The sequence below is a fragment of the Trachurus trachurus genome (genome assembly GCF_905171665.1).
Source record: "Trachurus trachurus genome assembly, chromosome: 13".
Taxonomy (NCBI): Eukaryota; Metazoa; Chordata; class Actinopteri; order Carangiformes; family Carangidae; genus Trachurus; species Trachurus trachurus.
In genome coordinates this window covers 29,642,932-29,657,771 of record NC_139892.1, presented here as the reverse complement: position 1 = coordinate 29,657,771, position 14,840 = coordinate 29,642,932, and the positions used below count along the sequence as shown (strand labels likewise).

General features: G+C 40.4%; 1 protein-coding gene across 1 annotated transcript; it reads left to right on the top strand.

The window, feature by feature from the left end:
* Positions 1-4,542: 4,542 nt before the first annotated feature.
* Positions 4,543-10,497, top strand: slc13a5b (solute carrier family 13 member 5b; the record flags this gene model as incomplete). Its single annotated transcript, XM_083985780.1, has 12 exons — positions 4,543-4,644; positions 5,718-5,846; positions 5,926-6,062; positions 6,304-6,524; positions 6,646-6,826; positions 6,921-7,043; positions 7,179-7,391; positions 7,507-7,613; positions 7,715-7,833; positions 8,502-8,663; positions 9,784-9,921; positions 10,372-10,497. 12 exons carry the CDS (start codon positions 4,543-4,545, stop codon positions 10,495-10,497), a joined length of 1,758 nt encoding a protein of 585 aa, XP_083841906.1.
* Between the last annotated feature and the right edge of the window lie 4,343 nt (positions 10,498-14,840).

The following is a 14,840-nucleotide window of genomic DNA, read 5'->3' as shown; positions in this document are numbered from 1 at the left end:
CACGTGACACAACACCAGCCCCATCTCATGTGACCGCTGCTTGTACAAAAACAGAGCAGGAGCGCTTCCATCCTCAGCGAGCTGTGAGCCTGTCCTCTCTTCTTCTACTTCTTCTTCTTTTCATCCTCCTTTGGTTTTAAGAACAGATGGCATCCTCTATCTGTGTTGCTGCCTCCTTCAGGCTCCATCTCTCCTTACTAAATATCTAAAGTGCATTATACACTTCCTCCCTTGGGTAGGCTACCATATTCCAAGGTGCTCATCACCCCAGCCTCCACATGTCCTATTTTCTCCTTCAACATAAGCCTACCTGTCTCCAGTATGCACATGCACAGGCAGAGAGATCAATTTATTGATGATTACCACTAAACAAACGCCCATAGGAAATAGAATATCACAAAATTTGTGAAATATCTGAATAAGATCATAACACAAACAACACTACAAACAACAACAGGCTAATAAAAGGCAGCATGTGGCAAGCAAGAGTCTAAAAATGTTTTGTGCCCTTTCTATTTCCAATTACACTTGTTTTTGCTATCTTCTAAATGGCTTTCAGTTTAACATGTAGCCTAACTTTACATATCATGGTAAATCCAGTGGTTTGCATGTGGTAAATAAAAAGCTGGGTTCCCTGACAATCCTGTGACACCAAAGTAGGCTACTGCTGTAGCATAGGCTACTGTGCAAACTGTAGGCCTATGCTACTGTTTAGATTCCTTTTTATAAAGTCAAGGAGACATCTGCCATTCTGCAGCAGCATGGGCCCCAAATATACAACCATCATAAGTCATAGGATAGGAACTGTGTTCAGGAAGAATAAGGAGTCCTGTAAAAGATCTGGGCCCCACAGGGTCCCGATCTCAGCATCATTGAGTCAGTCTGACACTGAAACAACCTGAATCCACAAATTCTAAAAGATGCTTGGAACAACTCATGGATAACTTAAAAATATATTGTGTCTGCTGCACTTTGAATGAATTCACCTGATAAATCAAAATGATGAAAATATATATTTTTTTAAATCACATTTTGGCCTTAAATGGCTAATATTTCTTATTTCACCCAGCTGATGCTGTGAATAATATTGCTGCCACAGTTCCACATTTTAGGCAGATTTTTGTTGTTGTTGTTATTTTGCCAGGAAATTATCTTCTTCATCTTATTCAGTTCAGCATCCGTTGCTGGGATGTGAGGAGCATTATCTCCACCAGGTGGCATTATATCTGCAATTTCACAGACAATTTCTTCAGTAACTACTTGTGTGCAGGTAAGAGCTTAAAGTTCATACATTTCCAGTCATTTGATTTTTCTTTATTTTGTTCAAGTGGCTCCAACTTTAATCTATGAGCACCAGGACCTCTGAACACCACAGCTGTGTAAGTGGTGACTGGTAGCCAAATGAGATAAAGAGGTTGACACAATCATCAGAATTGTTTTATGTTTATTTTGGATGCTTGCTTTGCTGAAATCCCTATACAATGCATTATATTACTCAAATGATATGGCTGTTTGCAGTGATCCTATGTTGGACCCTTAATTAAACAGAAACAGAAACAAAGTAGTGGTCTAGTCTAACCCTAACCCCCAATTTCCTATTCCCAGTTACGTTATCCTAATTCCATATATTTAAAGATGAGTATAGTGTTTGAGGATATCCTTCATGTTAATATAGTTGTAAACTTTATGTGGATGCAATTTGATAAAGAACTACTGAACAATATACTACATTGTGCAATGTGTTTTTACTGTGGTATGTGTTATGCTGTTGTCAGCAGGAAAGTACTTTTGTGAAAGCAGGCTGCTTTAGATGGCATTTAAGTGTACAGGTTTTTATGTATAGATGTTTTGCAAGCATATTTTGGATGACATTTATTTTTGGATGGAAGACAACAAGAGTGGACGAAAAAGAAGAAAAAAATTGATCAAGTTGTGGATCGAAAGGAACTTTTTGTTACAGTTCAGCTCAACAAAGTCAATGGACTGTTAAAATTATGACAAATTTTGCCTGTCCTCAGAATTGGTAAAATGAGTAAATGTTGAAATCCCACACCAAGTTGTACTCACAATTACAGGGAGACAAATTAAAAGCTTCTCTCATCTCAGCATACCACCAATGCGGCATAATTACTGTCAGCACTTTTACAGAGAAGCTACAGCCAGAGAACATGACATTCCTTGGCTCAGCATATCATGTTCTTCTCTCAGTAGTTTTATAGAACTGCCAAGCAAAATGTGTTTTATGTCCCGAAGCACAACGTTGGTTTTGGTTGAAAGCGTTCCCTGCAAATATCCTGAACTTACAGTAGGCTACATTAAAAGGGAGCGGACACAATGAAGTGTAGTTACTGATCATTATCTTTCAATGCGTGACTGTTGCATGTGCTATTGAAGTTCTCATGTTATGAATTCACCAATGTCTACATGGTTGAGGGAATGACCTGAGGTGTCCTTTGACCACCTTTGAGAAAATCAGATAAATCATAGAGTGGATATGGAATACCCAATGAGTACATTGCCTTGGGTGATACAAGTTGTTTCCTCTGCCATAATATGATCATTTATAAAGCACTTTATAGTAGGCTATCTCTCACAACACAGACACACCTTTCAACTCTTCCCAAAGTAAGTTTAATCACTTTTTGATGCAAACACATGACTCAAAAGCAAACTCTTGCATGTTTGGCCGGTTGGAGCAGATTCTCTATTTGGCTTGTGACACAACTCTGTAATTTCAGATCTTTTTTAAAAGCAGTAGAGCTGAGATGACACAAGCAACAAGACAAGTTGGCTCACAAAAATCTAACCAAACATGCCAAACTAGGACAGTCATGTGACTTATACACACTGTAGTAAAGGAAAAATCCACATTACTGTTATGTTGAAATATGAAGTCTGCTGGTAAAGAAATGTATCTATACAGAATTTAGTGGATGACATTTGGGGAAGTCACGTGACCTGTTGGCATAAGGGGAACTCAATTATTTGCTACCAGATGCACTGTTCCCAAGCACACACAATCATCAGTTCAAGACATTTGGGTTACCATTCATGAAGTCTGTCAGTTTCTTACAGAATGTTTTCCCAATCATACAAATGAATGAAAAAACACACTGAGTGGTAAACATTAATGAAGTCCATGAAATTTGCTGAAATGTTATTATTCTTTAAGGAAGTGGGTTGTATTTTGTACCAGTGCCCAAAATAGTCAGGCAATTTCCCAGTTATCACTGTTTACTGAACCTAACACAGCACAACGTGAAAATCCCTTTTGGATTTGATGACCTGTTCTTAAATCTGATTGAAACCGACCAACTCACAATGATAGTTTATGTGTTCTGGGAGTTATAGGCATTTGAAAGATTGTAGAGGGAGAGAGGTGAATGGGCGATAGTATCCAGGCCAGCAGAGGAAAGAGGTGAAGATTCACTGAAATCACTGTGACATACAATTTATTTGGGGTGGATAATAATGCAGAAATTACACACAATTCTTAGAACAGCAGCTTCTTGGTCGCAACATGTTTTAAAGGTTTCATGCTGCTTCAGATGGAGACTTTGTGTTTGCATCTCAATAAAACTTCAGAAATGTTGTTTTGTTGCTGTTGTTTGTCTTTAGGATGCATCAGAAAACTGTTTTATGTAACCTCTGACTGAATGATATGATGTCATGATTTTTAACATTATGATAATTTCACCTTTTTTTTCGTTCAAATATAGATTTAAAGGGGGGAAAGAAAATATTTGTATGTAGCAAGTAGCCTACTGTACACCACTTAGAGAGATCAAAGTTATGTGAAATTTAAATTAACTGATAAAAAGTGATAATAAAGGCAAGTAAAAGATTTCTTTGGTCGGTTGGGCGACACTGGGGATCTGGACACATGATCATATCACTAATTTTAAAATCCAAGGTAAGGCTCTGATCACTTATTAATGATTTATCATTTATTAATGAAAAGTAATGATTCAGATGAATGTGCCTTCATGTTATTGCAGTGAACTTTGTGTGGACCTTTACTCCTTGAGGTCAAAACCTGTGAAGTTTCACAAGACAAAGTGAACTGCATGTATTGTGGTTGAATTCCACTCCACACATTATATCACAGACCTGCTGATGTATCGTTAAAAGGAGGATGAGAAAACTCACTCTCCCACTGGTCACATAGTGTCTCTAACTGTAGCTTAATGGCTCGACTCATAAGCACCTGTCATTGTGACCTGAATTAATGATAACATTTGCTGAGTTTGCTCAGTGGTAATTTAGTCGTAGCCTAGGTGGAAGAAAGTTTTTTTTGTTGATTCCCTGAATAATCAAGTCGTCACTTCTTTTGTTTTGGTGTGTGAGCAACACACACTCTCTCTCTCTCTCTCTCTAGCTCTCTCTCTCTCTCTCTCTCTCTCTCTCTCCCACTTTCTCTCTCTCTCTCCTCATTGTGATTCGCCTCTCCTTTATCTGCCGTGGGACTCCCCCTCCTCTTCTCTGCAGCGCCTCAAAAGCGCGATCCATGGTGCGAAAGCCTCCTTTTCTCCGTTTTCCTGCATGATGGCATTCTTCAAATATCTTCGCTCTGCTAAGAATGGGCTTATCCTCTTCTCAACTCCATTTCTCCTTCTTCCACTGCCTTTAGTGATCGGGACATCGGTATGTAGCTGATTTGGATGAAACAATATTGATTTTGATGAAACTTCGCCACATTGATAAAAGTGTAGAAGTAGGCTACTTTTTTGGCATAAAATAGCCTAATTCAAGTTTTGGATCAATAAGCTAATTTATTGGTTTTCTGTTCCACATAGAATTTATTTTTATCGCATTTCTAAATGCTATAGCCTAGTTTAAATAGAGACAACGTAACTTCTTTTCGATGCAGTGTTTGTACTTTTTTTTTTTTTAACACACCTTGAAACTTAATCCATGCGTAAATTCAGTGTATTAAGCAATTCAGCGATTTATTTTCTTCTATTTTTTTTTTTTTTTTGGTGCCTAAAATGCCCTTTAAATGAGTGAGTCTGCAGTGTTTCTCTCGTGCACCTGTTGATGCGACTCTCAAGTGCACAACAGCGCACTCGGAGCAAACTACATGGGAGCTGTCCTGCGTTGCCTAAGGCTGGTGCACTCTAAAGTCCTGTTGTTTTAACTCCTTGTTGTTAACATGAAGGGTCATGTCCAGCGTGGGAACACAAAGGAGTCAAAGGGCTTTGTCCGCGTTGCTATTACTACATGTGACATACATACAGACATGCACACAGGCTGTAAGCATGTTATGACAGACACAGGCATGGACAGAGAGGAGAGGCATGCCTGAGTCCACTGTGAACAGAGGTGCTCTTTGGAAGAATGAAGACTCTGATAGGGGACTAGCTTTAGGAAGCTTTGCAAAAGCCCAAGACTTGTTTTCAGTTGACAATCAATCAAGGCATATTCAAGTTTTTAAAAGTCTAAATTACAAGAGTTGCAGAAATGGGAAATAAATCCCATGGCAAATGAGCAGGTGATGCCATAAAATCATACTACAATTGGGCGTTAAACAATAGCAACAAAAAGAGCACTTATCTTTACCCTTTGAACCACCATAACATCCCATTAAAGATTATGCAATACTTCCTAATCTCAGAAACTGTTTTGTAGTTGTATGACATCTTTAAAACAGGTCGCTGATTATTTTCATTATGTGTATTTGCTGATGTGTCTTCACATGTTTGTTTGTTTTTATGCAGGAGGCAGAATGTGCCTATGTGATAATCCTGATGGCAGTGTACTGGTGCACAGAGGTGTTACCACTGGCGATAACAGCTCTCCTCCCAGCCCTACTTTTCCCCTTGTTTGGCATCATGCAATCCAAAGATGTAAGTGAAGCAGCTGTGTGCAGAAGTTGGTCTGCGAGGATGAATGTCTCTGCTCACATGAGCCACTCTGCTGTTTCAGGTGTGTATGCAATACCTGAAAGACACAAACTTGCTGTTTGTGGGGGGTCTGATGGTTGCGGTTGCTGTGGAGCACTGGAATCTGCACAAGCGCATCGCCTTGAGAGTGCTGCTCTTTGTTGGTGTGCGCCCAGCACTGTGAGTAACACTTTCACACCCTCACAGCAGATTCTTCAGCAGATTTCAAATCATATCTACTGTAATCAGTTTGGAAATCAGTTACACCTGATATAGATAAAGCAACTGTTTGAAACTGACTTTTATTGCTGTCATAAATGTCTGTCTTTTGTTGTTGGTTGTAGTAAAACACTTACTGGCCACTCTTGCTATCCAACACTAGTAATAGGCTACGTTCTTCTTTTTTTAATCCTACCGGCAGTTTGATGTTGGGTTTCATGGGTGTGACAGCTTTCTTGTCCATGTGGATCAGTAACACGGCTACCACAGCCATGATGGTGCCTATTGTCCAAGCTGTGCTAGAGCAGCTCAACAACAGTGAGACAGAAATGCCTCAGATCCTCAGCTCAGAGGAGCAGGTCCAGACATCAGAGAGTGACAGCAAACAGCCTTCACAGACAGAGAAACAAACCGAGGGACAAGGTGAGATACACCCAATGGTCTGTCTGTCTGGCCAAGAAAAAAAAAACTTTTTATAACATGCACAGCATCATTGACTTTTTCCACTCATAAAACTGTATTGCTCCTTGCTCTTTGTTTGAAGGCCCAGTGGTGGTGACTTTCTTAGATGTGGCAGTTGAGGCGGGCAGGCATAAGGAGGCGGTGGAAAGGCAGAGAATGTGTAAAGGGATGACCCTATGTGTTTGCTACGCTGCCAGCATTGGAGGCACCGCCACACTGACAGGAACTGGTCCCAATCTGGTGCTCAAAGGCCAGATGAACCAGTGAGTGTTGTCTTGCCATTTCTAAGTAGCAGCCCAATATTTAATACAATCTTCTTAACAAATATATTTCCATCCATTTTGTTGTTTTCCTCAGACTGTTTCCTGACAATGGAGATGTGATTAACTTTGCCTCCTGGTTTGGCTTTGCCTTCCCTAACATGATCCTCATGCTCACGTTGGCCTGGCTTTGGCTGCAGTTTGTCTTCATGGGATTCAAGTGAGTTTGGTGATGGCTAAAGCCTAATTATAGTGACAGAGACTTGAATCAACATCAAGAAGCCTGCACCGCATAAAGAGTAATGACCAAGTGCAGAGGTGAGACTCCTTTTTTTCCCATGTGATCCCTCTGCAGCTTCAAGAAGACGTGGGGCTGTGGGGCTGTGAAGACAGAAAAGGAGATTGCTGCCTATAATGTGATCCGTGAGCAGCATCGTATGCTGGGGCCCATGTCTTTTGGAGAGCTCAGCGTCCTGGGTCTCTTCATTCTGCTGGTGGTGATGTGGTTCACAAGGGATCCAGGTTTTGTTGATGGCTGGGCAACAGATATCTTCAACGCCAAAGCAGAGTTTGTATACAAGATTTTTCAATTCCTAAGTCTGTAATTAACTGTCACTCATACCATGATCGAGAGGATAAAGTATGTAGTTGAGTTTGTTCACTTTCATCCCTCCCACGCTTAGGTACGTGACAGATGCCACTGTGGCGATCTTCATTGCTGTCCTTCTCTTTGTACTGCCCTCTAAACCTCCACGTTTTTGTTCATGGAGGTCTCGACGTTTTGACGCAGGTAAGTCGACTTTCTGAGTAGCTTATGTGTCATGTGTGTCAAAACAGAGATGAGGACTGCGCAATGATTGTACACTGACACTGAATTTATTTGATCTGCAGTGCCCCATCAAACTGGCCCAACTCCACCTCTGCTCACCTGGAAAGTTGTACAGAAGAAGTTACCATGGGGCATTGTGCTTCTTCTTGGGGGTGGTTTTGCCCTGGCCAAGGGCAGTGAAGTAAGTGACACTGACAGTCGTATGTCGATGGGAAAACTGGCCGAAGGCTAACACAAAATATGATAATGTTTTTGCCGGGGGAAAGCAGTTTGATGGTGTCACTGGGGCATGTTCAAAATTCAAATGTAGTCATATAATGCACAGATTCTTGCATGGAGCAAGTGGTGGAGGTGGCCTAATGATTGTCTCTTGGCAAGTAAAGGAATGGGCTTTCTTTTGACCTGCTATACGTCAACAGCTTTTTTTTTTGTAATGAACATTTTTATTGAAGTTTAACACATAAATAATACAGACAGGGAGAGATCCATTCACTCAATCAATCAGGTAGCCATGAAGGGCAGGAGACGTAAACAGCTTTTAATGCTAACATTGGCGATGCAGTAACAGAAAACTGCAAAATGAATGTCCTGTCACTCCTTCAAATGTTTTGATAGATAGATAGATTACTTATTATTCATATATATTTTTTTTAATCCCCCTGTGGAAATTTAAAATGTCATAGCAATACATTACTGAAAATATTACACAATATTCTATCTTGTGGACAAACCAGTGTAGCCTACTCAAAGTAAATGACCATATGTCAACTCAGCCCTCCAGATAAAGACTGTGTTCATGTCAAGGGAAGAGTTTAACATTAATATGTTTATGTCACATATCCCTTTCAGGAATCAGGACTCTCAAAGTGGTTGGGTGATCAAATGACTCCACTCCAACATATCCCTCCCTGGGCAATTGCTGTTGTCTTGTGCCTCCTGATTGCTACCTTCACTGAGTGCACTAGTAATGTGGCTACTGCCACCCTCTTCCTACCTGTCTTGGCCTCAATGGTAAGTTCTCAGAGAGAGTGAAATGTATTTGATGGAGAAACAGCAGAGGCAGGATCTGAGCCTGCAACAGACAGACAACCATGTTTAGCAGCAGGGGTTCAGTGAGGTGGAGTGCTTCCTAGTGTAATTTCTTTTGTACCCAATTTCCCCAATTGGAGACCGGCTCTGAATCCACTCCCAGTGGGAACCGGCCTATTTTCCCTTGTTTGGTCACCCAACTAGTTGTACATTCAGGATGAATGTGTTTGGTCCCCTTCCCCGGGCCCCTCCTCCCATTAATAACTTGCCAAACACACCAATTCAGCCCAGTGCCTTGCGATGCTGCCCACCCCGCTGCTGCTGAAGAATGGCATTACTGTGCCTGCCAGTCAAGCACTCAGAAGAACACCAAAGCTTGGTTGCGAAAGACCGTCCCAAGCAGGGCTATTCACATAGATATTGCAGGCAAAGCCAGTTGGGTGCACACGGGTTCCAATCCTCATGTGAAAATAGCTATGGAGAGAAAAGAGGGAAAGAAAAGAGCATCTGATCAGTTACCGTACTTGCAGCTGAAAGTGGGGAGATAATACTTTGTGGTAGTCATGGCTTGTGGCATGTCACTGTATGTGTCATCCTGTCAAGGGAATCTTCACCAATTTGATTCAAAGAAAAAGCATCTGATGATATAAAACACTGTCATCATGGAGACCAGATATACAGCCTGCAGTTTAAAGACGACTAACTATAAACTTTAAGTCTTTTCACTCTTTGTTTATTTTCAGAACCAGAAATTACTGTGCGTGTATAAACTGCTGTGCTGTGGGATATGTAATTCAGAGGCAAATTCCACAGAGTGATGTTTTCTGTGTCTCAGCAGTCTGCCATTATCGCTACATATGTAGTGCTTTTCTCTTCCAGATATCATGACTCAGCCCCAAGCTTGCAGGAATTACATCTTAATTACACCCACCTAATGAGAGTTTTCACTCTGCATTGAGCTGCTCACGTTTCACTCTGAGTTATGAGTCAGTGGTTGCGGTGGCAGAAAAATAGCCAGCTGGTGATGTGGAGGATTTAGTGATCAAGGCTAGACTGTCATCCTTGTCTCAGACTGTTGAATCTCTCTGTGTGATTATTGCAGTCTGAGTCCATTGGGATCAATCCATTGTACGTCATGGTGCCTTGTACTCTGAGTGCTTCGTTCGCCTTCATGCTGCCTGTTGCTACGCCTCCAAATGCCATAGTGTTCTCTTATGGCTACCTCAAGGTCGCTGACATGGTGAGTGTGGTTTGTCGTGTGTATTCAGTAAATTACGCATTTGAAGATGTTGTGCCTTTGTGCCCATAGTTACCCTGCTAAATTTCAGTATACAGTGATGTTTCTTGGCAAGGAGCAATAACCTCATAGACAGATTTGGTTGCTTTTGGACAGAGTCAGGAAAGCTGTTCCCCCATGTTTCTGTCTTTAGGAAACATGGCTGCTAGCTGAACCTTTACATTTAATGGACAGATTGAAGAGTGCTCCTGAGTTTACTACCTGTTAAAAACATATTATTATTAATTTTAAATATCTGCATGCTGTAGCAAATCTTATTCAACATTACAATTTAACAGCATTCATCAGCAGGTATTGACAATGACTTTCACCCAACTTAAGAAAATGAATATGCATATTTTTCAACTGAACTGTTGCTTTAAGACCACTGTACTGTATCCTCTTCTCCACCAGGCCAGAACAGGAATAGTCATGAACATCATCGGCATCCTATGTATTACACTGGCCATCAACAGCTGGGGCAAGGCCATGTTTAACCTGGACACCTTCCCTGTCTGGGCCAATGTCACTGGGGTGTGAGTTTGCTTCCACCATGGGAGATGATCCATGCACACCCTGCCCTCCCTATCCACAAGTGCCACACAAAGATCTCTGGTCAAAGCAGCAGCATGGGACCACACAGTGGACTGCATGTGTCTGATTGCTGCTAGGGCAAAGCACACAAGGCTTGTTTTCTGTGACACCTGAGTATTGCCTGTAAAAGAAAGTGGTGATGAATATGATTGGGAATTGAAGTAGAGTGGTTGAAGAATGAAATACTTTTTTACATTATGTTGCATCAAAATGAAGTTACAGACCCCTTATGCTCATAAAACTTCGCTAGACAGACTGTTATCCACCTGAACAGTCAATTGCAGAAACACCATTCAAGCCAACATTTTTTTTTTATCACATGAATATGACCAAATGGAAGAATTCATGAAATCAAAGATGTTTTACATAGTCACATCTTGATAGCAGTAAGCCATACTGCCTAATGTAAGGACTTAATTTAGCACATTTACCCAAGTCCAGCACTTTAGTACAGCTTTGAAGTACTTACACTTAAAGATAAACATTTCATGATACTTCTGCTTTTACTTAACTACATTTCAGAAGAAACATTTTAATTATCTGACAATTGTAGCTACTGGTTGCTTTTCATTAAGATTTTAGATTGAAAACATAGGCTACAGTATCATGCTTTTGTAAAATATTTTCGGGTTTTAAAGAATGATAACTAGCCTTCTACAGACAGGTGTTATAAATAGCCCACTTCAAACAGATGCAACATTAAAACTGTCTATATCAACACACTGGTAATGAGCAAGAAAAATTACAACTAATAATATGACAATGGTAGTCCTGCTTTCTATGTGTATGCTTTACTTTTGATACATTTTTGTTATATAAAAAAAACATTTTGTTATAAAATATTCCTATCTCCAAAAACAGATGAAACATTTAATCAGATAAGTTGTTTGGAAATAGATAATGTATACAAAAACTTGACCACAAGTCAACATGGACTTTTGCCCCTTTGTATCCAAATCATCCCTTGCATTGACTTATATATATCTGTACATATACAGAAGGGATGACATACTTCCAGCATCAGCTGAACTTTGAACGGTATCATCACTGCAGAAGTAAGACATCTGTATCTCCCTTGTATGAACATACTGACCTATTGTACTGTAAGCAAGGTTTCAGTATTTCGGTCAATAGTATATAGTACTGTATGTGCTAACACTGTGAAATGTTTCACTGCAATAATAAATATTGTCTGAATTGCAATAAAGTGGTATTTGATAATCACTGTATATATTTTTTCTTAAAATTCAACACTTTTGTACTTTTTTTGTACTGATCTTCTCTGCCTAAATGTCCAGTGGGCTGAAGAAAAATAAAATCATGGCTTTCAATGACAAAAAATTTAAATAAAAGACATCCGTTTTATTATAGTGGATTTTAATGTGTCTTCCTTTTAAACATCAATTTACATATAGTGACAACTATATTAAAGCAGAAGTAAGCGGAATGTTTGTGTTAATATAAGTCTTGAATAGTTATATCTTCCGACAGCAATCACCTACAGTACATAGAGTGTTTGGTCTGAAACACGGGTCTGTCAGTCACTCTGCTCTGCTGTAAGCTGAGGAGAAAACTTTCCTTGTATCCTACAAGCTTTATCCAATGAGGAGAGAGAACGGCATGAAGGGCTGTGTGTGCAGCCAAGGGATGCGCGTGAATGTGGTGACGTAGGGACGAGGACCAATAGATCCATGACGAGGACAGGGACTGCTAACTCCATCGGCTGACAAGAAGTTAGCCAAAACGACCGGATCGCTTACTTCTGCTTTAACAATACTGGAACACATAGTCACACTTACTCATAGTGGAATTTAACAAATGAGACATTCATGCAATATTTTCAAATGTTAGAAAAATACTGGGTTTAAAATTTAAGTCGCTGGTTTTATAGAAATATCATAATAGTCTGGTTTAAGCTTTCAAACAACTCAGAGGCTTTAATAAAGCAGGTGGATAAACCCAGCTTAAAAACAGTATTGTCATCTCTCACTCATCCAAAACCTTCACCATCAACCCATTCTTTCTCAACTCAATATGACTATTACTTGTGTTTTAAAGTGCTCACGTGTTCCTCTGCCTCTCGCTTAGTGACCTCTCGTCTCGTGCACAAAGCTTATATGATCCTGTAAACACAGTGCAGCGAGTCACTGTAATCCTGCACTGAGAGGCCACACCTAATGTTTGTAGGCATGAGCTCTGTGTCATTTCCTTTGGCCGTGACAGTGCGTGAGCCGAGGGTCAAGGCAGTTATATGGTTCAGCATCGTCTTGCATAAGAGTTCAAGGAAGAATTTCTCATCACTCCAGAAAATGTATATACAGTATTAGTCCACATTACAACCCTTGGAGCATGTGGTGATTATCAGTCACCACAATGAGCATCATACATCCCAGGAAACGCATAAGATCATCAATCATAAACTACATACATGACAATTAACAGACCCAAGTCATGTTGGTGGTATTGTGTTACTATAGAAAATGTTACATTACAGCAACGGTAGCGTGGAGAGAGAAATGAAAGGATCACGGGAAGGTTCTCTGGTCAACAATTAAAATCTTAGACGGTTTTAAAGTGGTTAACGAGCGGTTGGGTGCATAGAGCAGTTGAGATCACTATGATCTTGGGCCCACTGGGGAAAAAGAACTTGTGTAATTACAGTGCCCTTCTCTCCCTTTGCTGCCTCTCAGCCACCCACTCATTATCCAATTGAAACACATCCTCGTGTATCATAGCCTCCATTATTGGCTATATATACAAGGCTTCAGAAGGACTGAACCTGCAAATTGTTCTTTGCTGGGGTTTCATGCGACTGACTGCACACATAAGACCTCTGCTGAACCCAAGAGCATGTTACATAGGCTTTATTGTTTCAGAGTAAGCAAGTTGCAAGCTTAATAAATGACTCTCAGACAAATATAAAGTCATTTGGGATTCGGGAAAATCTCCCAGGCGAAAAAGCCAAAAAGCACAATTTGTGTTTCATCTACCTGTTGCATTGGAGAGTATTTTGTGGATGGAACATTTTTTTTTAAAGCCACACTGGCCTTCTTCCTTTTCTGTATCAATTACACAGGAGAACAATATGCACCCTGTTTGATACAATCAATCCTCCTTGGCACATAAAGACCTGTGTGTGGAGATGGTTTCCGAATATCCAATTAAGTTGCATACAAGAGGCCAGAGGCTAAAAGATCCAGAGGAGGACAGGGGGCCTTTCTTTGTACTCTTCAGGCTGAAGTACATTCATACTGACCAGGCTAAACTAATAGTAAAAATAAGAGAATGAATAAAACAGTGATGATTCAGAGGTGATAACACTGCCACAAAAAGAGCTTTTTAGCGCTTAGCCTACATAATATTTTTTATAAGAATGAGTCTTTGTCCACATCATCTTCATGAGAGTGGCCTACAGGTCAATCCAGGTTCTTAGCCATGCTGTCATTGTTGGTCTTCAGTCAGTCAGTCAGTCAGTCAGTCAGTCAGTCAGTCAGTCAGTCCGTCAACCTCACAGAGCAGCTATGACTCTTGCTGGGCAAAGTGGGCACCTGTCTTGAGGATAGAAAGCAAGACCCCCTAAAAAGCTGCAGTTTTACTCAGTGGCATATATTTTAGAGAACTTTAACTTAAGTTGGGAAAAGATAGGTCCTATTGTATTACCCATCATGGGTCAAAATCTAATTTAAGCTCTTTTCTATTTCTGGTGATATTGTGCTGCTTACACCATGCATATTCCTGAACTGTGTTTAGCCATATTACCACATGGCAGAGGAGGGTGAATATCAAGTGATTTCCATTTTATCTCACCATTTAGTGGCAGTCAACAATAACTGAGAGCACTATCGTTCACAAGAACTCCACTCCTATCATTGGAGAGATGTTTTATTTCACTCAAGAATACTCTCTTTCATGGTCACCTTGTGGTGCTTTCTGAAGGATGTCATGGATTTACCTCCTGCAAGGGAATGCACCCAGAACACTGCACCTTAGCGATGGTTCTACTTTAAGACACTTTGAATTGCGTGGGCCACACATGTGCTCAGAAGCAGAGTAAGGGATGACTCACCGAACTGTATGACCACAGTTCATGTGTTCTATGCACCGCTTCACTCTCAGAAAGACCATTTTTTGGTGTAATAAGAGGTTGAGGCAATGCAAACCTACTATTGTGTTTCTCCCTTTGGACTTTTCAGTTTACTGTTTTGATGAACTGTGGGGTCAATTGAGTCCCGGATTGACATTTATGAAGTTGCCTGTGTGTTTTTCTCTTGAATGTCAAAACAAAGCAC